Source organism: Mobula birostris, chromosome 1, assembly GCF_030028105.1.
Source record: "Mobula birostris isolate sMobBir1 chromosome 1, sMobBir1.hap1, whole genome shotgun sequence".
Taxonomy (NCBI): Eukaryota; Metazoa; Chordata; class Chondrichthyes; order Myliobatiformes; family Myliobatidae; genus Mobula; species Mobula birostris.
The window spans coordinates 226,465,012-226,490,501 of NC_092370.1; the positions used below are offsets into that span (position 1 = coordinate 226,465,012).

Genomic DNA, 25,490 nt, shown 5'->3' on the forward strand with positions numbered 1-25,490 from the left:
TGAAGTTGTATGAGACGTTAATGAGGTTTAATTTGGAGCATTGTGTGCAGTTTTGGTCACCGACCTGCAGGAAAAATGTAAATAAGGTTTAAAAGTACAGAGAAAAGTTACAACGATGATGACGGGTCTGGAGGACCTGAGTTACAAGAAAGGACTTTATTCCTTGGAACAGGAGATTTGATAGAGATATACAAAATTATGAGAGGTTAGTGCAAGCAAGCTTTTTCCTGTGAGGTTGGGTGGGACTACGACTAGAAGCTATGGGTCAAGAGTGAAAAGTGAAAAGTCTAAGGGAAACATGGGGGTGGGGGATCGTCAGAGGATCGTGACAGTCTGGAGCGAGCTGCCAGTGCAAATGGTGCATGTGAGCTCGACTTCAACATTTAAGAGAAGTTTGGATAGGTACATAGATGATAGGGCTATGGTCCAGGTGCAGGTCGAGGTGAGTAGGCAGTTTAAGTGACTTGCCATGGACAAGATGAGCTGAAGGGCTTGTTTCTGTGCTGTCCTTTTCTATGACTCAATGACAAGGAACATCTTAAGGCCCTGCACAGGGAGATTCAGTGCAATAGTTTCCTGAGCAGTCTTAAAAATCATTTAGCAGGACGACTCATCTCCTTCCTCTTGTACAGTCAGACAAATAGGCCCCTCGGCCAATCTAGTTCATACCTAATTATTATTCTATCTAGATCAATCGACCGACATCTGGACCTTAGCTCTCCATACTCCTCCCATCCAAGTACTAATCCAAACTTCTCCTAAATATTGCATTCTAGCCTGCATCCACCAGTTCTGCTGGGCAGCTCATTCCACATTCTCTCCACCCTTTAAGTGTAGAAGTTCCCCCTCAGATTCCCCTTAAATATTTCACCTTTCACCCTTAACCTATGACCTCTAGCTCTAGTCTCAACCAATCTTCATGGAAAAACCCTGGTTTGCTCTCGCATGTCTGGTGGTGAGAAGACCCCTGGCAGATGCTTTATGCACAGTGTCACACTCCCCTCAAGGTTGCTGCGATAGGGCATGTGATGGTCCTAGTGTGTTTGCCAAGAAGGTCTGGAAAGAGATGCAATGGTTTCCAGTTAATTGAACCATCAGTTAATTGGGACAGATACTTATTTGGGACAACTCTTAAAAAACAAAAGATAATCGAGAAAATAGCTGGGATTCCCTTTGTCCCTTTGTGCCTCACAAGGCTGTGTACTCAGCCCCCTGCTGTACTCACTGTACACCTATGATTGTATAGCCAAGTTTCCATCGAACTCAATATATAAGTTTGCTGATGACACCACAATTGTAGGCCGTATCTCGGGTAATGATGAGTTTGAGTACAGAGAGGAAATTAAGAACCTGGTGGCATGGTGCGAAGACAATAACCTATCCCTCAACATCAGTAAGACAAAGGAATTGGTTGTTGACTTCAGAAGGAGTAGCAGACTGCACAACCCCATCTATAATCGGTGGTGTGCAGGTGGAACAGGTCAGAAGCTTTAAGTTGCTGGGGGTCAATCTCACAAATGACCTGACTTGGTCCAACCAAGCAGAGTCCTTTGCCAAGAAGGCCCACCAGCGCCTTTACTTCCTGAGAAAGCTAAAGAAATTTGGCCTGTCCCCTAAAACCCTCACTAATTTTTATAGATGCACCGTAGAAAGCATTCTTCTAGGGTGCATCACAACCTGGTATGGAAGTTGTCCTGTCCAAGACCGAAAGAAGCTGCAGAAGATCGTGAACACAGCCCAGCACATCACACAAACCAATCTTCCGTCCTTGGACTCACTTTACACCGCACGCTGTCGGAGCAGTGCTGCCAGGATAATCAAGGACACGACCCACCCAGCCAACACACTTTTTGTCCCTCTTTCCTCCGGGAGAAGGCTCAGGAGCTTGAAGACTCGTACGGCCAGATTTGGGAACAGTTTCTTTCCAACTGTGATAAGACTGCTGAACGGATCCTGACCCGGATCTGGGCCGTACCCTCCAAATATCCGGACCTGCCCCTCGGTTTTTTTGCACTACCTTACTTACCCTTTTCTATTTTTTATTTATGATTTATAATTAAAATTTTTATATTTACCATTGATTTGTAATCCAGGGAGCAGGAAGCGCAGAGTCAAATATCGCTGTGATGATTGTACGCTTTAGTCTCAATAGTTTGGTGACAAAGTAATAAAGTTTATTTCGAGCAGTATGCCACTTAATTGGGGCAGGAGACTTTTGCTGAGCAGTTTTTAACTAGTGTCAGATGTGTGCAGTTGTGTGGCTGTTAGAGACTACACTGTGCTTAGAGTGAACAGTTTATAAATAGCATTAGTTGTGTATGCTTGTGTTGTGTTATCCATTTGGGCTGACAGGCACTGATTCAAAAGGCAGAGATTTTTGACTTTGAAAAAATGGTATTTTGACTTTTTTATCCCTTTTTAACAATTTTCATGAAACCGGTTAATTGGGACAACGGCTTAACTGGGCCAAAACGTTATTGGTCTCGATGTGTCCAGATTAACCAGAATCTACTGTATATTGTAATTGCATGTATTGATTTGCTTGGTACAGGTATAATGATTGAAGATCTCCTTTTATCATATATATCAACGATAAAAAACATTTTGTGGAAAACATCTTTTTGCTCCTTCCTATGGAGAGAGAAAAGTTGATTACTTAAAGCTCTTAAGGGTGGCTTGGTATTATTGTCGTTAGCCCAATGCTTTACAACACCAGCAACCCAGGTTCAATTCCTGCCGCTGTCTGTAAGGAGTTTGTATGTTCTCCCAGTGCCCGAGTGGGTTTCCGTTTCCATTCATATTCCAGTGAATGGGTTAATTGGTCACAGTATAATTGGATGGTATGGACTCGTTGGTCTAGAAGGTGCTACAGTGCTGTATCCCTGAATCTGAATCTAAAAGGCTATTTCATAAATCAGTATAGCCATGAATACTTTCTAAAGTTGAGCTTGCCTGCAAATAATCTCTGTGGTGTGTGTACAGGAAGTTCCCACAAGGAGCAATGAGATACATGACTGATTTTATACATTGGGCCAGAAATGTATCATGGTGAGGGTACTGTTGAGGATATTTTGACAGCTGTTACGAGGCACAAACTCAGCTTCCACCCCGCTGTTAGCAGACTCTTGAACAGACCTCTTGGTTTGATATGTTTGGCCTCTCAGTCTACCACATCTTGCACTTAATCGTTTATCTGAACTGTGCTCTTTCTAGGATCAATTTTATTCACTGTGTACCTTTACAAGTATTAGGAATTTACTGTGGTGTGTTGGGTCATGACGTGACATGAAACGAAAACAACAACAATGGAAAATAAATTTAGAGGTTAAAGTGTGGATATGGAATAAAATGTATATAAAATGATCAGGGATCTGCCTGGGAGAAGAAACTGATAAGATGTCGTAAAGTTTTTGTTTTAATAGCCCTATAGCTCTTTCCAGAAGGGTACTTTTGGAAAAAGCAGTTTGCAGCATAGTAATGCTTTTCAGTAGCTTTCACACTTCGTTCTGCATTATTAATGTTTTAGTTTCTTAAGTTTAGACAATATCCCTCAAAGGATAATTGGCAGGTCAACTTTTTTAAATTAAACTCCTAAACTGTGGAATTCAATACCTAACCCTATAAAGGATGAAGACTTTGTTGGCATTTTTAAACAGTAGCTCAAATCCAATTTATTTAACCTTTGTTTCTAACTAACTTATTTTTGTCTTTTATTTTCATGTTTGTTCTTTATTCCATTGCAAAGCACTTAGAACTGCATCATTAGTATGAAACATCCTCTATAAATAAGCTATTATTATCATAGTTGTGTTTTTAGTTTATTCTAGCGCAGTACACTATGTAATGAACAGTATGCAAGACAAGTTTTTTAAACTGTATCTTGGTATATGTGACAATAATAAACCAATATCAATATAACAGAACACTACTACAATGAAATATCACAGTATAGAATTGGGGTTGAAACTGTGACCTTCTGACTCAGAGGCACAAGTACTTTTAACTGAGTGTCTGTTGACATGTGTTGTTTGGTGACCTCTTGTTTCTTCTGTGCTGTATTCATCCTCAACCCGGCAGCTGCATTCACGTCAATGCGGACCAAAATTCAAGAGGTAGTTTGTGTAGATTTTTATTGATTCTGCTGTATTTAATTGCTGCATTGTGAATGCCTGCAAGAAAATGTATCTCGGTAGTATATCATGATGTACATATATGTACTTTGATGATAAATTTATTTTAAACTTTGCATATTTTAAAATTCAAATGAATCCACTTCAACCTGACAGAATAAGAAGTCAGAAGTCATGCTCCCTCAGATTAGATTAGATGATAGTATATTAACTTCGTGACATGTACATTGAAACATACAGCTGACTGCGCTGTTTCTTATCAAACTAAATCGGTGAGGATTGTGCCGGGGATTACCATACTTCTGGCGCCAACATAGCTTGTCCACAATTTATTAACCCTTAATAATCCATATGTTTTTGGAATGTGGGAGGAATCTGGAGCATCTGGAGGAAGCGCACATGGTTAGGGGAGAATGTACAAACTTCTTTGAGACCGTAGTGGGAATTGAACCCATATCTTACAGCTGGCACTGTACTAGAGTTACACTAACTGCTACGCTACCTGTACCATGGCATCTGCAGTGCCTCAAAAGGTATTCATCAGGATGCACGTTTGTGTTATTCTTTCTTTAAGACTCATTGCCGTCTCTTTCACAGATGATCTGGCAGAGCTGTTACTGGGAGAATCCAAGCTGGAGCAGTACGTGAAAGATAACCCAATCAAGCCAGAGGCCAGTCCTCCGGAAGCCAAGTCAAAGCTGATTGAAGTGAAGAAACACCTCATTGCAGCACTGGACAGAGGCAACTTGAAGGTAAATACATCTTCAGGTCATGGACACGTTGCAAGCTTTGTACCTCTATCAGTACAACATTCTGATTTCACTCCTATCAGTTTGATCTCCCTCCTACACTCACAGTGGTGCAAGAAAATTTGTGAACCTTGTAGAATTTTCTCTATTTCTGCATAAATATGACCTAAGATGTGATCGCGTCTTCATTAAGTCCTAAAACTAGATAAGGATAACCCAATTAAATAAATAACACATAAAACATTATACATTAATTTTAAAATATGCACAATTTCTGGAAGTGTTGATTTTTCTTTCACTGAGTGTTGGGTAATGAGAAGTTACTCTGTACAAAGTACCATTTGTATGATGTCGTCTTGGGGCAGTGGTCAGCTTGCCACAATACAGGGTGTTGTTCTGTGGTGCTGTACAATAACAGTGCATACTGTGTGATATTGTGAGGTGGTCGGGGAAGGGAATGAAATATACCAGGTTACGTTTCCAGAGAAAACCCTGGGGAAGTGGTTCAGAGGTAAGCTTTAAAGAACAGATTGAATATTAACTTTGCTTGCCATATGTGCATTGAACTAAACAGTGAAATGTGTCGTTTGTGTTAACAATCAACATAGCCCAACCCCATGCGGTTATGGAGAGAATGCACAAGCTCCTTACAGACTGTGGCGGGAATTTAACCTTGTTCTGCTGCACTGTAATAGCATTACACTACTGTGTCTAGCTCCAGAGAAAACCCAGGGAAAGTGGTAAGAGGAAAGCATTAAAGATCAAGGCACAATTGCTGGAATGGCCAAATAATGAGAGAGGAGCCGTTTATCTGATCACCTATGAGAAGTTGGTGGTTAGCCAGCTGCCTGAACGTTCTGGGAATTCCTCTTTAAATTGCCCGCTGTCCTGACTGTTGTTATTCCTGTAATGTTGCTAAGACTAAATCTTATAACTTCCCATCCAACAGCGCTGTGGAAATGCCTTTGCTACTTGCACTGCAATGGTTCAGGGTTGTGGATCACCACGACCTTGTCATTTGTGGTTAAGGATATACAGAATATATAGGACTATTCCAGCTTGTGTAAGAGTAACGCAGTATGAGTTCAGTCTGTGTAGCACTCAGGTCAGGTGTTACACTTAAAGTGCTGGAGGAACTCATAGGGTCAGACAGCATCTACGGAGGGAAATGGACATTTGATGTTTCAGGTCGAGACCCTTCATCTGGACTGATGAAGAAAGAAGGAGAATTTCTTCAGAGTAGGCATCAGAATCAAGTTTATTATCATTGACATATGTCGTCAAATCTGTTGTTTTGCAGCAGAAGGACATTGTAATGCATAAAAAGTTACAAGTTGTATATTTTTAAAAATTCAATAAGTAGTCAAACAGAGGGCAAAAAGTGACGTAGTGTTCATTGTCCATTCAGAGACAGTGGAACAGTAAAATGGGGACGTGAAAGGTCTCAACCCGAAACGTTGACAGTCCATTTCCTTCCGTAGGTGCTGCCTGACCTGCAGGGTTCCTCCAGTACTTTGTGCATTGCTCCAGATTCCAACATCTGAAGTCTCTTGTGTCTCAGGTCAGGAGCTGTTTACTCATCCTATTTGTACTCTATTCTGTTCCCAGCAAGAATTTATGCAGGAAGCCAACATGCTTTTGGCCAAGTGTTGTTACGTTGAAGGTGACCACACACGAGCTCTTGCCCTATATGACAAGATAATTCTGGACAAGATGCAGCTGGTAGCAGTGCCTGTTTACAGACTCAGAATCATTGCCGAATCCTATGCTACAAAAGGTGCGGACATTTTTCTTAAATTAATCTCAAACTCCTTTTTGTTTTGATGTCAATTGAAAATAAGAGCTATTGTTTGTCTCTTGTAATGGGTAGTTTTGACAGAATGCGGTCAAGACTATAGATAGTTAATATAATCATTTCAAAGTTCCTCTAACTACTTAGCTTGACTTGTATATTGCTAAGCAATCCTCCACACTAAACAGAGAGAGAAGCAAACTGCAGCGAGGTTCCCAGGTTAAGGAGAGGATGCTGAACCCAGTCTGAATTAACTCGATGCACCCACTTGTTGCCCGAAAAGCAGTTACTGCTTTCCTGAGATGCATTCTCTAATTGGTGTGACACTGGAGGAGTCTAGCATGGACGTTTCCTTTGTTATTTCAATTGCAACTTTGTGGAACAGTCAGCAAAAACGTGTTCAGTATCATTGGTGATATTGTGAAATATAAAATTGTAAGTTAGTATTACTGCACAAACAGCTGAGTTTGTGTAAATACATTCAAAGTAGTTAATTCTGTGCTAAGGTTAAGAATATGGTACTTTCTAGATGTTGATATGTAGAAAAAGGTTCATTGAATCATTCATCTGGGCAGGAAATAACAGGTATTTAACATCTCTGTACAGACATGAAGGATGTGTTTTATTCATTTAATACAGAACATGGAACTATATAGCACAGTACAGGGCCTTTGGCCCACATTGTTATGCCAAATTTTTACTTTATTTCAAGATCAGTCTACTACCTCTATTACCACCCCTGATATTGTGTTCCACGCACCCACCATTCTCTGTGTGTAAAAAAATTACCTCTGACATCCCTTTATACTTCCCTCCTATCACTTTAAAATTGTCTCATATTAGCCAGTTCCACCCTGGAATAAAGTCTCTGCCTGTCCACTTGATCTGCACTTATCATCTTTATACACCTCTAACAAGTCGTCTCTCATCTTCCTACGCTGTCAGAGGCAGCTTCTTCATGCAAATAGTGATGTGTACTTGGTAATGAGCTGCTGGAAATAGTGGCTAGGGCACATTTAAAAGCCATCTAGATAAAAACAGAGGTAAAATGCTTGCTGCAACACAGTTGGCATGGATGAGTTGGGCAGAAGGGCTTGTTTGAATGACTCTATGACTCCTTAGAATAAATGATCTCCTATGTTACAGACTTACACAGTGAGCGGTAGGGTACTAAGGAGTGTAGTACAACAAAGGGATATGGGAATACAGAGCCGTAATTCCTCGAAATGACATCACAGGTAGATAGGGTCTTAAAGAGAGGCTTGGGCACTTTGGCCTTTATAAATTGGAGTATTGAGACAGGAGTTGGGATGTTATGCTGAAGATGTATATGATGTTGATGAGGCCAAATTTGCAGTATTGTATGCAGTTGAGTTCACCTACCTACAGTAGTGATCCCCAACCACCGGGCCGCAAAGCATGTGCTACCGGGCCATGAGGAAACTATATGATTTGGCGATATGAAACGATATGAGTCAGCTGCACCTTTCCTCATTCCCTGTCACGCAGTGTTGAACTTGAACACCCCACCCCCAATCGGCCGGTCCGCAAGAATATTGTCAATATTAAACCAGTCCGCGGTGCAAAAAAGGTTGGGGACCCCTGACCTACAGGAAATATATCAATAAGATAGAAAGAGTATAAAGAAAATTTACAAAGATGTTGCTGGAACTTGAGTTCCTAAGTTATAGGCAAAGGTTGATAGGTTAGGGGGTTGATTTCCTGGAGTGTAGGAGGTTGAGGGGAGATTTGATAGAGGTGTACAAAATTATGAGGGGTATAGGTTGGGTAAATGCAAGCAGGTAAGACTAGAACTAGAGGTTATTGGTTAAGGGTGAAACATTTGAGAGAGGTTTGAGTAAGTACATGGATGGGTGGGCTGTGGAGGTCTATGGTCTGGGTACAGGTAGATGGGACTAGGCAGAATAGCAGTTTGTCACAGACTAGATCTATGAAAAACATAAACCTGTTACGACACAGGCTAGTTGGTCTAAGCACATCAGTATTTACCCTCCTTTTTCAGGAAGTATTCTGTTAGGGAAAAAAAAGCAAGCTGCTAAAGGAACTCAGCAGATCTGGCAGCATCTGTGGAAGGAAATGGACACATCCTTCCTTCATACAGGCAAGCAGAACTGCACGTAGTGCAGCCTAAATAGTGTCTTACAAAACTGCAACATCATGTACCAACTCTTACATTCTACGTACAAACCTGAGGGGGGGAAGCTTCTTTCTCTGATTGTTTGTCAGTCTTTGTTTATGTAAAGTTTTTCATATATTCTGCTGTATTTCTTTATTTTTTCTGTAAATGCCTGAAAGAAAATGAATCCTAAGGTAGTATATGGTAACATATAGGTATTGTACTTTAATACTAAATTTTACTTTGACTTTTATCATCCTATTGACCTGAGTTGTCACTTTCAGAGAACTATGGAATTAGACCGCAAGGTCCATTCTTTAAAAATGGAGGAAGGCAAAAGAAAGGAAATTATAGGCCAGTTAGCCTAACCTCAGTGGCTGGAATAGTGTTGGAGCCCATTATTAAGGATGAGGTTTCCAGGTACTTGGAGACAAATGATAAAATAAGTCAAAGTCAGCATGGTTTTTGTAAAGGGAAATCTTGCCTGACAAATCTGATAGAGTTCTTCGAGGAAGTAACAAGCAGGGTGGACAAAAGTGGATGTCATTTACTTGACTTTTCAGAAAGCATTTGATAAGGTGCCACACATGGGGCTGCTTAACAAGATAAAATCCCATGGCATTACAGAAAAGATATGGATTGAAGAATAAAAACATAGAAAACATACAGCACAATACAGACCCTTTGGCCCACAAAGCTGTGCGGAACATGTCCCTACCTTAGAACTACCTAGGCTTTACCCATAGCCCTCTATTTTTCTGAGCTCCGTGTAGCCATCCAGGAGTCTCTTAAAAGACCCTATCGTATCCGCCTCTACCAGCACCATTGGCAGCCCATTCCCCACACTTACCACTCTGTAAAAAAAACTTACCCTTGACATCTCCTCTGTACCTACTTCCAAGTACCTTAAAAATATGCCCTCTTATGCTAGTCATTTCAGCCCTGGGGAAAAGCCTCTGACTATCTACACAATCAATGCCTCTCATTATCTTGTACACCTCTATCAGGTCACCTCTCATCCTCCATCACTCCAAGGAGAAAAGGCCAAGTTCACTTAACCTGTTCTCATAAGGCATGCTCCCCAATCCAGGTAACATCCTTGTAAATCTCCTCTGCACCCTTTCTATGGTTTCCACATCCTTCCTGTAGTGATGTGACCAGAACTGAGTACAGTACTCCAAGTGGGGTCTGACCAGAGTCCTATATAGCTGCAACAGTGTCAGGGCACTGAAGCAGGGACTCCATCGCAGACCCAGTACTGTGCACACAGTGGTATTAATTGAGTAACAAATCCCAAGGTGCAAACAAAGTTAGCATCAAAGTTCAGGCAGAGATCAAAACATCCAGAGAAATCCAAAAACCAGAATTGGGAAACAGGCAGAGTCACTATTCAGACAGACAGAGTACAGATACAAATGCTGGAAAGACTCAGGAAAATTCACTAGCACAATCTAGCAACAAACAGGTGGAAACACAGGAGTGAAATACATTGAGCAATAAACAGAGAGGCAGATGACAGGCAGAGCACAGTGAGACACAGGTGGCAGCAATTCAGGTAATAATGAGGAACAGGTGAGAGGCAGAGTACTCAGTAATACAGGGGCCGGAGTAGAGCAGGAGCGGGGACAGGAGCACATGGCAATACAAAACCACAGACTGACAGCTAGGGGGAAACACACAACAGACAGAGTTCAACTGGCAGGCAGGATGCAGTGAGTGGGAATAAAGGGGGCCTTTTCTGTTTGGCTGCCAGTGACTAGTAGTGTTCCTTATTGGGACTGCTACTTTTCACATTGTTTGTCAGTGATTTAGATAATGGAATTGATGACTTTGTGGCAAAGTGCACAGATGATACAAAGGTAGGTGGAGAGATAGGTAGTGCTAAGGAAACAATGTGATTACAGAAGGACTTAAACAAATTGGAAGAATGGGCAAAAAAGTGGCAGATGGAATACAGTGTTGGGGAATATATGGTAATGCATTTTGGTAAAAGGAACAATAGTGCAGACTATTATCTAAATGGGGAGAAAATTCAAACATCAAAGGTGCAAAGGGACTTAGGAGTCCTTGTGCAAGACTCCTAGAAGGTTAATTTACAGATTGAGTCTGTGGTAAAGAAGGCAAATGTGATGTTGGCATTCATTGCAAGGGGAAGAGAATATAAAAACAAGGAGATAATGCTGAGGCTTTATAAGACACTAGTCAGGCTGCACTTGGAGTATTATTAACAGTTTTTGAGTTCCATATCTCAGAAAGGATGTGTTGTCTTTGGAGAGAGTCCAGAGGAGGTTCATGAGGATAATTTTGGGAATGAAGGGGTTAACATGAGGAGCATTTGGCAGCTTTAGGCCTGTACGCACTGGAATTTAGAAGAATGTTGTGGGGGGGATCTCATTGAAACCTACCGAATGTTGAAAGGACTAGATAGGGTGGATGCGGAGAGGATGTTTCCTATGGTGGGAGTGTCCAAAACTAGAGGCACAGCCTCAAAATTGAATGGCGACCCTTTAGAACAGAGTTGAGGAGGAACTTTTTTATCCAGAGGGTAGTAAATTTGTGGAATGCTCTGCCACAGACAGCTGTGGAGGCCAAGACCGTGGGTTTATTTAAAGTGAAAATTGATAGTTTCCTGATAGGTCAGGGCATCAACGATTATGGCAAGGAGGCAGGTGTATGGGGTTGAGTGGATCTGGGATAGAATGGCAGAGCAGACTCAGTGGGCCGAATGGCCTAATTCTGCTCCTATGTCTTATGGTCTAAGATCTCTGGTCATACATTATTAGTGCCCCACCATTTGCTTTGTATGTCCTAGCTTCAGTAGTGAGGACTAAATTCCATCTGCTATTGCTTCATCCAACATTTTATCTAATCTACTGTATATCTTGCTGTATGTAGCCTTGAACAACCTTCCTAGCAACCCATCCTGATATATTTTATGGGGCATTTATATTTGTGCAAAACCAAGCTTTCTCCTTGAAAATACATATAAAAATGAATGTATTACTGCTTTATTATAAGGCCATGAGCCACAGGAGCAGATTTAAGCCATTTGGCCCATCGAATCTGCTCCGATATTCAATCATAGCCGATTTATTATCTTTCTCAACCCCATTCTCTGGCCTTCTCTCTGTAACCGTTGATGCCCTTACTAATCAATAACTTATTAACCTCTGCTTTAAATATACCCAATGACTTGGCCTTCACATTCATCTATGATAATGAATTCCACCGATTTACCACCCTCTGGATAAAGAAATTCCTCTTCATCTCAGTTCTAAAGGGACATCCTTGTATTATGAAGATGTGCTCTCTGCTCCTAGATTCCCACATTATAAGGTTTTTCATGTCCATTCTATCTTCTTTCTTTTGCTTGTTACACCACTGGCATTTAGAGCAGTAAGGAAGCTCCACCATCTCTGGCAGCATTCAGGACTTCCTTCATCATGTCAGTAGCTTCCTTTCAGTTTACTGACAGTCATGCAAGCCCCAGGTGGAGAGTCAGGAATATTGTCACACACAGATGTAGAAGGATCCTTCATTGCTGTTTCTGTAATAGTTTTGTTTTACTAGTCACGGTTGTTAGCCCTGAGTTGAACCCCTGAACACTGGATCACTCTTAGTCTGGCCTCTACCCTTTGAACTGTGTGGCATGGGTGACCCTACCAAGAGCCAAAGCTTGAAGTCCTGACTCCAGCCAGCATAGTTCTCCAGGTCACTAAGGCACATAAGCCTCCAAACCATGACAAGGTTGTGGTTGTCTTAGAGGGTCCATTCAATCTAGGACTTTCAATGTTCAAGCAACACAAACAAAATGCTGAAGGAACTTAGCAGGCCAAGCAGCATCTATGGAAAAGAGTAAACAGTTGACTTTTCGGGCTGAAATATTCAACATCTAATAGGTTTCTATGAGATTCCTCCTCAATCTTCTAAACTCTAGTGAGTACAAGCCCAGGGCCATCAAATGTGCCTCATATGTTAATGCTTTCATTCCCATGGTCGTTCTCATGAACTTCTCTGGACCCTCTCCAATACCAACACATCCTTTCTTAGATAAAAGGTCCAAAACTGCTCTCAGTACTGTAAATGCTGTCTGACCAATGCCTTAAAAAGCCTCAGCATTTGGCTTGGAAGATCGTGCTTCATCATTTGGGAGTACAGCCAGTTGTATGGTTTGAAGGTGGTCTTTCTGAGTTCAAGGTCACCTATTAATCAGAGCATCTGTCATTTGAAAAGATGACTGTAAAGCAGATGCTTTGCCTGTGTTCAAATTAAGTGTGCAGCCTTTACTTTCCCGTGAGACGTATGCCCTTTTCATAGTCCTAATCCTGGGCAATGGGAAGGTTAGGAACATATGCATTATATTTAAGAGTTGAGGTGTTACATAGTGTGGAAAGCAGGTCCATGCTGATATGAGCTTACCTGCCGGATCCCATCACCAAAACACCTTTGCCTCCCCCCGCCCCACATCACTTTCTGCTTTCCGCAGGGACGCACCCTACGCGACTCCCTTGTCCATTCATCCCTCCCCACTGATCATCATCCTGGCACTTACCTTTGTAAGCAAAACAAGTGTTACACCTGCCCCTACACCTCCTCCCTCACTACCATTCAGGGCCCCAAGCAGTCCTTCCGGGTGAGGTGACACTTCACCTGTGAGTCTGTTGGGGTCATTTACTGTATCCAGTGCTCCCGGTATGGTCCCCTGTATATTGGTGAGACCCAATGTAGGTTGGGAGACAGCTTCGCCAAGCACTTATGCTCTGCCCACCAGAAAAGGCAGGATCTTCCAGTGGCCATTCATTTTAATTCCACTTCTCATTCCCATTCTGACATGTCAGTCCATGCCCTTCTCTACTATCACGATGAGGCCACAGAAGTTGGAGGAGCAACACCTTGTATTCTGTCTGGGTAGCCTCCAACCTGATGGCATGAACTTCGCTTTCTCAAGCTTACCGTACTGCCCCCCCCACCCCCCCTTCACCATTCCCCATCCCCTTTTCCCTCGCTCAACTTATCTCCTTACCTGCCCATAGCTCTCCTCTGGTGCTCCTCCCCTTTTTCTTTCTTCCATGGCCTACTGTCCTCTCCTATCAGATTCCCCCTTCTCCAGCCCTGTATCCCTTTCACCAATCAACTTCCCAGCTCTTTACTTTATCCCTTGCCCTTCCGGTTTCACCTATCACCTTGTGTTATTTCCTCCTCTATTCCCACCTTCTGACTCTGACTCTTCATCTTTTTCACTCCAGTCTTGATGAAGGGTCTCGGTCCAAAACGGCGACTATACTCTTTTCAATTGATGCTACCTGGCTGGCTGAGTTCCTCTAGCATTTTGTGCGTGTGAACTTACCTGCATTTGATCTTTCCTATCCCTATCGAAGTTAACATTCAGATATTATGTTGAAGCTGATAAGGCCTAATTTTAAATTTTGCATACAATTCTAGTTACCTTTCTACAGGAAAATAATAAGATTGAAAGATTAAGAGAAAGCTTGCAAGAATGTTGTTGGGACGTGAGGACTTGAGATACAGTTAAAGGTTGAATAGGTTAGAACTTTATTCCCTGGAGCGTAGGAGAATGAGGGGAGATTCGATATAGGTATACAAAATTTGAAAGGTGTAGACAGGGTAAATACCTGCAGGCTTTTTCCACTGTGGTTGGGTGAGACTAGAACTAGAGGTTATAGTTAAGGGTGAAAGGTGAAATATTTAAGGGGAAACCTGAGGGGGATCTTCACTCAGCGGATGATGCAAGTGTGGAATGAGCTGCCAGTGGAAATGGTGGATGCGGGTTCAATCGCAACATTTGAGAAGTTTGGATAGGTACATGGATGGGAGGGTATGGAGGGCTATAATCCAAGTGTGGGTCAATGGGTCTAGGCTGAATAATAGTTTAGTATGGACTAGATGGGCCAAAAGGCTTTTTTTTTTGCTACAGTTCTCTATGATTCTATGTTCCTTTTGAAAAATCATCAAAATGTCATAACCATACAAACCTCTACCACTTTCTCTGGTACTTTGTTCCATTTGTGTGTGTGAAAAAAATTGCTCCTCTCACTTTAGCCTATGCCCCCTAGTTTTAGGTTTCCCTTCCCTGAGGAAATGATTTTGGTTATTCATCTTTTCTATGCTCCAGATGATTATCTAAACCTCTAAGGTTATTCCCTCAGTCTACTGTGCCAAAGGTCGTCTGAAAATCCAAGTATATAACATATAACATCCACCAATTCTCCTTTGTCTATTCTGCTTGTTATTTCCTCAAAGAATTCCAACAGATGTGTCAGGCAAGATTTTCCCTAAAGAAAACAATGCTGACTACAGCTTGTTTTATCATGTGCCTCCAAGCACCCCCAAACCACATCTTTAACAATTGACTCCCAACATCTTCCGAGCCACTGAGGTCAGGCTAACTGGCCTATAATTTCCTTTCTTCTACCTTCCTCCCTTCTTGAAGAGTGGAGTGACGTTTGCAATTTTCCAGTCCTCCGGAACCATGCCAGAATCTATTGATTCTTGAAATATCATTACTAAAGATTCCACAATCTCTTCAGTTACCTCTGTCAAACCCTGGGTGTAGTCCCATCTGATCCAGATGACCTCAAATCTTTCAGTTCCCCAAGCAGCTTCTCCCTAGTAAGAGCAATCGCACTCACTTCTGTCACCTGACACTCTCGAACTTCCAACATACTACTAGTGTCTTCCACATTGAAGACTGATGCAAAATACTTATTCAGTTTGATCACCATTTCCTTGTCTCCTATTACTACCTCAGCAGCAACTTTTTCTAGCGGTCCAATATCTACTTCCATCTCTTTTACCCTCTATATATCTGAAAAAACATTTGGTATCCTCTTTGATATTGTTGAGTAGCTTGCCTTCATATTTAGTCTTTTCCTCCCCTTATGGCTTTTTTAGTTGCCTTCTGTTGTTTTTTAAAAGTTTCCAAACCTCTAACTTCCCACTAATTTTTGCTCTATTATATGTCCTTTTGCGTAAGTGTTGGCTTTGACTTCTCTCGTCAGCTACGGTTGTGTCATCCCGCCTTTAGAATACTACTTCTTCTTAGGGATCCTGTCCCTTCTGAATTTCTCCCAGGAACTTCCAACCATTGCTGCACTGTTGTCATCCCTGCCAGTGTTCCCTTCCAATCAACTTTGGACAATCAATTCTGGTTCATTACACAATATCCAATCCAGAATAGCTGATCCCCTTGTGGGCTCAACCACAAGCTGCTCTAAAAAGCCATCTTGTAGGCATTCTACAAATCCTCTCTCTTCAGATCCAACACCAACCTGATTTTCCTAATCTACCTACGTATTGAAATCCCCCCATAACTATCATAACATTGCCACTTTCACATGCCTTTTCTATTTCCCTTTGTAATTTGTAGCCTGCATCCTGGCCACTGTTCTCTATATACGAGGGGTGATTGATAAGTTTGTGGCCTAAGGTAGAAGGAGTCAATTTTAGAAAGCCTAGCACATTTATTTTTCAACATAGTCCCCTCCTACATTTACACACTTAGTCCAGCGGTCGTGGAGCATACGGATCTTGGACCTCCAGAAAGTGTCCACAGCAGGGGTGATTGATAAGTTCGTGGCCTAAGGTAGAAGCAGATGAGTTACACAGCTCTCTTGACATGCATGTGCAGTTCAACTCTTTGAGTGATTATGCGGAAAGTTTGAAGTTAATAACAGCAGGGGTGATTGATAAGTTAGTGGCAGCCCATTCCACGCACTCACCACTCTCCAAGTAAAAATCTTACCCCTGACATCTCCTCTGTACCTGCTCCCCAGCACCTTAAACCTGTGTCCTTTTGTGGCAACCATTTCAACCCTGGGAGAAAGCCTCTGACTATCCATGTGATCAATGCCTTTCATCATCTTATACACCTCTATCAGGTCACCTCTCATCCTCCGTCACTCCAAGGAGAAAAGGCCGAATTCACTCAACCTATTCTCATAAAGCATGCTCCACAATGCAGGCAACATCCTTGTAAATCTCCTCTGCACCCTTTCTATGGCTTCCACATCCTTCCTATAGTGAGGTGACCAGAAATGAGCACAGTACTCCAGGTGGGGTCTGACCAGGGTCCTATATAGCTGGAACATTACCTCTCGGCTCCTAAAATCAATTTCACGATTGATGAAGGCCAATACACCGTATGCCTTCTTAACTACAGAGTCAACCTGCACAGCTGCTTCGAGCGTCCTATGGACTCGGACCCCAAGATCCCTCTGATCCTCCACACTGCCAAGAGTCTTACTATTAATACGGTATTCTGCCATCATATTTGACCTACCAAAATGAACCACTTCACACTTATTTGGGTTGAACTCCATCTGCCACTTCTCAGCCCAGTTTTGCATCCTATCATTGTCCTGCTGTAACCTCTGACAGCCCTCCACACTATCCACAACACCTCCAACCTTTGTGTCATCAGCAAACTTACTAATCCATCCCTCCACTTCCTCATCCAGGTCATTTATACAAATCATGAAGAGTAAGGATCCCTGAGGCACTCCACTGGTGACCACCTGTTACAACCACTCTTTGCCTTCTGTGGGCAAGCCACTTCTGGATCCACAAAGCAATGTCTTCTTGGATCCCATACCTCCTTGCTTTCTCAATAAGCCTTGCATGTGGTACCTTATCAAATGCCTTGCTGAAATCCATATACACTACATCTACTGCTCTTCCTTCATCAATGTGTTTAGTCACATGCTCAAAAAATTCAATCAGACTCGTAAAGCACGACCTGCCCTTGACAAAGCCATGTTGACGATTCCTAATCATAGTATACCTCTCCAAATGTTCATAAATCCTGCCTCTCAGGATCTTCTCCATCAACTTACCAACCACTGAGGTAAGACTCACTGGTCTATAATTTCCTGGGTTATCTCTACTCTCTTTCTTGAATAAAGGAACAACATCCGTAACCCTCCAATCCTCCAGAACCTCTCCTGTCCCCATTGATGATGCAAAGATCATCACCAGAGGCTCAGCAATCTCCTCTCTTGTCTCTAACAGTAGCCTGGGATACATCTCATCCGGTCCCGGCGACTTATCCAACTTGTTACTTTGTTCACAACACTCCTTGCGTTAAAATAGATGCATCTCAAACCTTCGGTCTGAGCGTGTCCCTTCTCTAACTCCTGCCTATCCTCCTTCTCACACTGTCTACAAGCTTCCTTATTTGTGAGCCACCCTCCTCTTTCCCAGTCTCTTCCGTTCGGTTCCTACCCCCCAACAATTCTAGTTTAAATAGAAGAGCAGATTATCATTTAAATGGTGAAAGATTGCAGCATGCTGTTGTGCAGAGGGACTTGGGAGTGCTTGTTCATGAAATGCAAAAAGTTGGCTTGCAGGTACAACAGGTTATTAAGAAGGCAAACGGAACATTGGCCTTCATTGCTAGAGGGATTGAATTCAAGAGCAGGGAGGTCATGCAACTATACAAGGTACTGGTGAGGCCGCACCTGGAGTACCGTGTGCAGTTCTGGTCTCCATACTTGAGGAAGGATATACTGGCTTTGGAGGCAGTGCAGAGGAGGTTCACCAGGTTGATTCCAGGGATGAAGGGGTTAACCTATGAGGAGAGATTGAGTCATCTGGAATTCAGAAGAATGACAGGGGATCTTATAGAAACATACAAAATTTTGAAAGGGATAGATAAGGTAGTAGGAAAGTTGTTTCCATTGGTAGGTGAGACTAGAACTAGGGGACATTGCCTCAAGATTCAGGGGAGAAGATTTAGGACGGAGATGAGGAGAAACTGTTTTTCCCAGAGAGTGGTGAGTCTGTGGAATTCTCTGCCCAGGGAAGCAGTTGAGGCTTCTTCACTAAATATATTTAAGATAGATCTGGATAGATTTTTACATAGTAGGGAAATTAAGGGTTATGGGGAAAAGGCAGGTAGATGGAGCTGAGCTTACGGACAGGTCAGTCATGACCTTATTGAATGGCGGGGCAGGTTCGATGGGCCGGATAGCCTTCTCCTGCTCGTATTTTTTATGTTCTATGTTCTTATCACAGGCAAGTATTCATAAGATAAATAATACACAATTTTTGCAAGAAAGAACTCATGACTGGAACAAAAAAGCCGCAAAGTCCATTGTAGTTCAAAGTGGTCAAAGCGAACATAGCGTTACTGTACTCAAGTAGTGTTTCGTGTTGTCATGTTTGGTTCAAAAACCAAATGGTTGAAAGGAAGTAGTTGTTCTTGAACCAGATAGCATGAAACTTAAGACCTCTGTATCTACTGCCTGATGGTAGCTGTGAGAAGGTGGCATGGCCCAGAAGGTGGGGATCTTTGAGGATAAGACGTTGCCTTCTTGAGGCAATGCCTCCTGTAGATACCTCTGGTGGCGGGGAGCGTTATACCTGTGAGGTTAGAAGCACATCAAGTAAAGTTTTTTCCTCAAAAGAACCTTCCCGGGCCGGCTGGTGGCGCAATGACATCAGTGCCGGACTCCGGAACAAAGGTTCCCAGGTTCGAATCCAGTCGGGGCCACTCCCGAGTACACTTTCCATCCGTGCCGGGTTGAGTTTCGAGATCGCAACTCGACCTCGTAAAATTAAGGGAAAAATACTGCGAAATGTCTGTGTGAGGAATGGTGCGCCACACAGTCTCTCTCTCGCTCCGTGCCTTGTAAAGGCATGAAAAAGACATCGTCCCACCAACATCGCACATGCACGCATGCACACGCCAAACAAAAACTGTCCAGGGAGCAAATTGATGTAGTCATGACTAAACTTGCCTAAGGGAAGAAAAAAACGGGTGAGATTCCAGACTGATTAATCAAGATGACCTTGATTTTGAGGTGCCTTTGTCTACTAATACAAATTTGTAATGGTGATATGAATAAGTCCTCCTTCAAAATCTCTCACCTCTCCATGTCTGCTTATAAGTTGTTACTCAGAGTGGTATATTACATGATGTGTTGGATAGTAGTTGTAGGCACAGTCTGCCCTCATATCTCCCATGCACTTGGCCACTTCAAAAATAAAGTCAAGTTTATTGTCAGGTGCACAGTTGTAATGAAAAACTTATTTGCAGGACATCACATAACATCATTTAAGTTGCATTCACAAATTAAACAAATTATATGTAAATATTACAGGAAAGAACAGAATTAGAACAAAAAAATTCATTTTAGTGCAAAGTGATCAACACTTGGAGTCACAGTATTGCCCCTTAGACCTGCAGTCTAATTGTTCACGTTAATCACTGTTGGACCATTATCACTGTGGGTGTTACAGTCGCAGAGTAGTTAGTATAACATTGCTACAGCACCGGCGATCACAGAGGTTCAATTTCTACTGCTGTCTGTATTTACTTTCTCCCCATGGCTGCGTGAGTTTCTTCCAGATGCTCCAGTTTCCTCCCACATTCCAAGGACATACCAGTTAGGGTTAGTAAGTGTGGGCACGCTATGCTGGTGGCAAAACTTGCAGGCTGACCAGCACAATCCTCTCTGATTTGATTTGATGTAAACAATGCATTTCATTTTATGTTTCAATGTTTATGTGACAAATAAAGTTAATCTTTAAAAATCTTTAGCTTGGCTCACTCCTGTTCTTGCCAAATGCAGTACCCACCAGTCTCAGGAGTGGGATCACCAAGTTTTTTTTCTATAGCCTGGAGATACTTGGTCAATTATAGCAGACTATGCAGACTGGGTATATTTAAAGTGGAGGTTGATTGGTTGTTGGTTAGTAAGGACGTCACAGGTTATGGGAGGAAGGCAGGAGAATGGAGTTGATGTGGGTAATAAATCAGCCGTGATGGAATGGGAAACAGACTTGATGGGCCGAATGGCCAAATTCTGCTCCTCTGTTGTAGCACTGACTAATGAAAATCAAAATAAAACTGCAAACATTGCAAACCTGAAATAAAGACAAGATGCTACGAAACACACAACAGGCCAAACATCATGTGTGGAAAGAGAAACACTTAATATTTTGGGTCGGAGACAAGTTGTGATGAAAGTTCCCAGTCCTGAAACATTAACTGTTCCTCTTTCTACAACCAGCAGGCTCCTGAATCAGCATAGATAACTTCACTCATCTCAACACTCAACCAACCCCACACCTGTGGACTTAATTTCAAGGACTCTACAACTCATGTTCTCAGTATTATTTAGTTACTTTTTAAAATTAATATCTGCATGATTTGTCTTTGTCTATCAATCTTTGTTCATGTACAGTTTTCATGGGTTGTATTTTCCTGTAAAAAATGAATCTTAGTATAGTTAATGGTGACATATATGAACTTTGATAATAAATTTCCTTTGACATTGACCTCTATAGAAGCTGCCTGACCTGCTGAGTGGTTCCATAATTTTTGATTTTTTAATGTTAGTTGTAGACCAGCAACTTTATCATGTAGAAGCCCGATAAATCATGGCGTATCTCTGTCCCTAGTTAAAATCTTTATTGATTTATTTTCTCCTGAAGAAATAAAGCATCCCAGACACTGCTGCAGTTTAGATCAGCAAACACAGAGGGTGCCAAAGGCTTCAGTCTCTATACTTAAATTTAAAAGGTTCTTTTAATGTAGAAAACATTGAGTCATAGAGCACTATAGCACAGAACCAGACACTTTGGCTCATTTAGTTCGCGCCAAACTGTTAGTCTGCTGAGTCTCATCGAACCTGGCTCTGGACCGTAGCCCTCCCATACCTCTCCCATCCATGTACTTACCCAAACTTCTCTCGAATAATGTAATTGAACCCTCATCCATCATTTCCACTGGCAGCTTGTTCTACACTCGCACCACCCTCTGAGTGAAGTTCCTCCTCAGGTTCCCCTTAAGTATTTCACATTTCACCCTTAACCTATGACCCAGCCAAGTTTTACTAACCTCAGTGGAAAAAGCCTGCATGCACTTACCCTATCTATGCCATTCATAATTTTGTATACCTCTTATCAAATCCCCCTCTTTCTTTTACACTCCAAGGAATAAAGTCCTAACCTATTCAACTTTTCCCTATAGCTCAGGTCTTCAGGTCCTGCCAACATCCTCATAAATTTTCTCTGTGCTCTTTCCTGTGGGAAGGTACCAGAACTGCACAGAATGCTCCAAATTTGGCCTCACCAACATCTTGTGCAACTTCAACATAACATCTCAACTCCTGCTCTCAAAACTTTAATTTATGAAAGTCAATGTGCCAAAAGCTCTTTTATGACCTCATCTACAGTAGCTCTGGCACAGCTTCAAAGGAATTATGGATCTGTATTCTCAGATCCCTCTGTTCTACTGCACCCTGCAGTGCCCTATCACTGACCATCTAAATCCTTTCCTGGTGTGTCACACCTCACACTTGTCTGACATAGTTAAGGGAAACAATAGGAGCAGTGAATGCCTGAAGTATTTTTAAAATAGGTTTCATCCATTCTCTATGTACAAACACCCCCACTGTGTGCTATCCACTGTAACAGCCTAAACCATCATTGAATCATACAGCACAGAAACAGACCCTTCGGCCCAACATGCCATGGCAATTAAGATGCCCCTTCCAAGCTCTCCTCATTCTTTTAACCTTTTAAGCATCCAGTTGTACTTTAAACGTTGTTAATGTAACTGTTTCAACCACCTTTTCCATATACTGGCAACCTTTTATATAAAAAAAAGTTACTTCTCAAGTTCTTGTTAAATCTTTCCCTTCTAACCTTAAACCTGTGCCATCTCCCCCACCCACCCACTTTGCCCCTCACCTGATCTCACCTATAACCTGCCAGCTTGTACTCCTGTTTCACCCTCCAAATTTGAATTCTAGCTTCTTCCCTCTTCCTCTCTAGTCCTGATGAAGGGTCTCAGCCCAACAAGTTGAATGGTTACTCCTCTCCCCCCGCCCCCCACAGGCGCTGCCTGACTTACTGAGCCAGTATTTTGTCTGTGTTGCTCAAGATTTCCAGCATTTGCAGAATCTCTTACGATTACATTTTTTTCTTGATTTTTTTTTTCTTTTCTGAAGGAGGCTTATTGGGTGATTACAGCATCACATCAAGTAGTAGTTTTATGTTCCACAGTAACACTATTTACAGTGAATAGTTTCAAATTATGACATTCACGTCAATCTGGTACACACGTGTGCCCCTGTGGTACGCATTGGTCCCAGAAAACCCCCAGTGTACCTGTGGATACCCACATGCTCCATATCCAGAGGCGCATCAGAATTGGGTTTATTATCACCGGCATGTGACGTGAAATTTGTTAACTTAGCAGCAGCAGTTCAACACAATACATAATCTCGCAGAGGGAGACGGAGAAAAATAATAAATAAAACACAATTATAAATAAACAAGTAAATCAATTACGTATATTGAATAGATTTTAAAAATATGCGAAAAACAGAAATACTGCATATTAGAAAAAGTGAGGTGGTGTCCAAAGCTTCGATGTCCATTTAGGAATCGGATGGCAGAGGAGAAGAAGCTGTTCCTGAATCACTGAGTGTGTGCCTTCAGGCTTCTGTACTTCCTACCTGATGGTAACAGTGAGAAAAGGGCATGCCCTGGGTGCTGGAGGTCCTTAATAATGGACGCTGCCTTTCTGAGACACTGCTGCCTAAAGGTGTCCTGGGTACTTTGTAGGCTAGTACCCAAGATGGAGCTGACTAGATTTACAACCTCCTGCAGCTTCTTTTGGTCCTGTGCAGTAGCCTCTCCATACCAGACAGTGAGCAACTTGTCAGAATGCTCTTCACAGTATAATTATAGAAGTTTTTGAGTGTATTTGTTGACATGCCAAATCTCTTCAAACTCCTAATAAGGTATAGCCATTGTCTTGCCTTCTTTATGACTACATCGATATGTTGGGACCAGGTTAGATCATCAGAGATCTTGACAACCAGGAATTTGAAGCTGCTCACTCTCTCCACTTCTGATCCCTCTATGAGGATTGGTATGTGCTCCTTCATCTTACCCTTCCTGAAGTCCACAATCAGCTCTTTCGTCTTACTGACGTTGAGTGCCAGGTTGTTGCTGTGGCACCATTCCACTCGTTGGCATATTCTGTACGCCCTCTTATCGCCACCTGAGACTCTACCAACAATGGTTGTATCGTCAGCAAATTTGTAGATGGTATTTGAGCTATGCCTAACCACACAGTCATGTGTATACAGAGAGTAGAGCAGTGGGCTAAGCACACACCCCTGAGGTGCGCCAGTGTTGATCGTCAGCAAGGAGGATATGTTATCACTAATCTGCACAGCCTGTGGTCTTCCGGTTCGGAAGTCGAGGATCCAATTACAGAGGGAGGTACAGAGGCCCGGGTTCTGCAACTTCTCAATCAGGATTGTGGGAATGATGGTATTAAATGCTGAGTTATAGTCAATGAACAGCATCCTGACATAGGTGTTTGTGTTGTCTAGGTGGTCTAAAGCCTTGTGGAGAGCCATCGAGATTGCGTCTGCTGTTAACCTATTGTGGCAATAGGCAAATTGCAATGGGTCCACGTCCTTGCTGAGCCAGGAGTTCAGTCTAGTCATAACCACCTCTCAAAGTATTTCATCACTGTCGATGTGAGTGCTTCCAGTCGATAGTCATGAAGGCAGCCCACATTATTCTTATTAGGCACTGGTTTAATTGTTGCCTTTTTGAAGCAAGTGGGAACTTCTGCCCATAGCAGTAAGAGATTGAAAATGTCCTTGAATACTCCCGCTAGTTGGTTGGCACAGGTTTTCAGAGCCTTACCAGGACCTCCATCAGGGCCTTCTGCCTTGCAAGGGTTCACACTCTTTAAAGACAGTCTAACGTCGGCCTCTGAGACAGAGATCGCAGGGTGATCAGGTGCAGCAGGGATCTTCACAGCTGTAGTTGTGTTCTCCCTTTCAAAGCGTGCATAGAAGGCATTGAGTTCATATGGTCGTGAAGCATCGCTGCCATTCGTGCAATTGGGTTTCACTTTGTCGAAAGTAATGCCTTGCAGACCCTGCCAGAGTTGCAGTGCATCTGATATCGCCTTCAACCTTGTTTGAAATTGTCTCTTCACCCTTGAAATAGCCCTCTGCAAATCATACCTGGTTTTCTGGTACAGGCCTGGTTTGCCAGACTTGAATGCTGCAGATCTAGCCTTTAGCAGATGGCATACCTGCTGGTTCATCCACGGCTCCTGGTTCATTACTTTGTTCAAGTGTGTGTTCAAAGCCAAAAGTCAAAATAAATTTATTATCCAAGTACTTGTATGTCACCATATAATTCATTTTAATTCAATAAGACATCGGACCAGAATTAGGCCCATTGGCCCATCGAGTCCATTGTATCATGATTAATTTATTAACCCTCTCAACTCCATTCTGCCTTCTCCCTGTAACCTTTGACACCCATTCCTGATCAGGAACCTATCAACTTCCACTTTAAATATACCCAAAGACTTGGCCTCCGTAGGCGTCAGTGGCAATGAATTCCATAGATTTACCACCCTTTGGCTAAAGAAATTCCTCTGCATCTCTGTTCTAAAGGGATATGCTTCTATTCTGAAGCTGTGGTCCTAGCCCCCCCAGAATAGGAAACATCTTCTCCATGTCCACTCTAGGCCTTTCAATATTCACTAGTTTTCAGTGAGATCCCTCTCATTCTTCTAAACTCCAATGAGTACAGGCACAGAGCCATCCAACGCTCCTCATATGTTATCCCTTTTATTTCCAGGATCATTCTCGTGAACCTCCTCCAGATCCTCT

General features: G+C 42.4%; 1 protein-coding gene across 2 annotated transcripts in view; it reads left to right on the forward strand.

The window, feature by feature from the left end:
• The window catches only part of ttc7b (tetratricopeptide repeat domain 7B), a 470,264-nt gene that overhangs the window by 4,455 nt on the left and 440,319 nt on the right, over positions 1-25,490 (forward strand). For both annotated transcript variants that reach the window (XM_072272880.1, XM_072272891.1), the window contains exons 2-3: positions 4,728-4,882; positions 6,488-6,656. In XM_072272880.1, the coding sequence (XP_072128981.1) occupies positions 4,728-4,882; positions 6,488-6,656 (324 nt within the window). The remainder of the gene's footprint in view (positions 1-4,727; positions 4,883-6,487; positions 6,657-25,490) is intronic.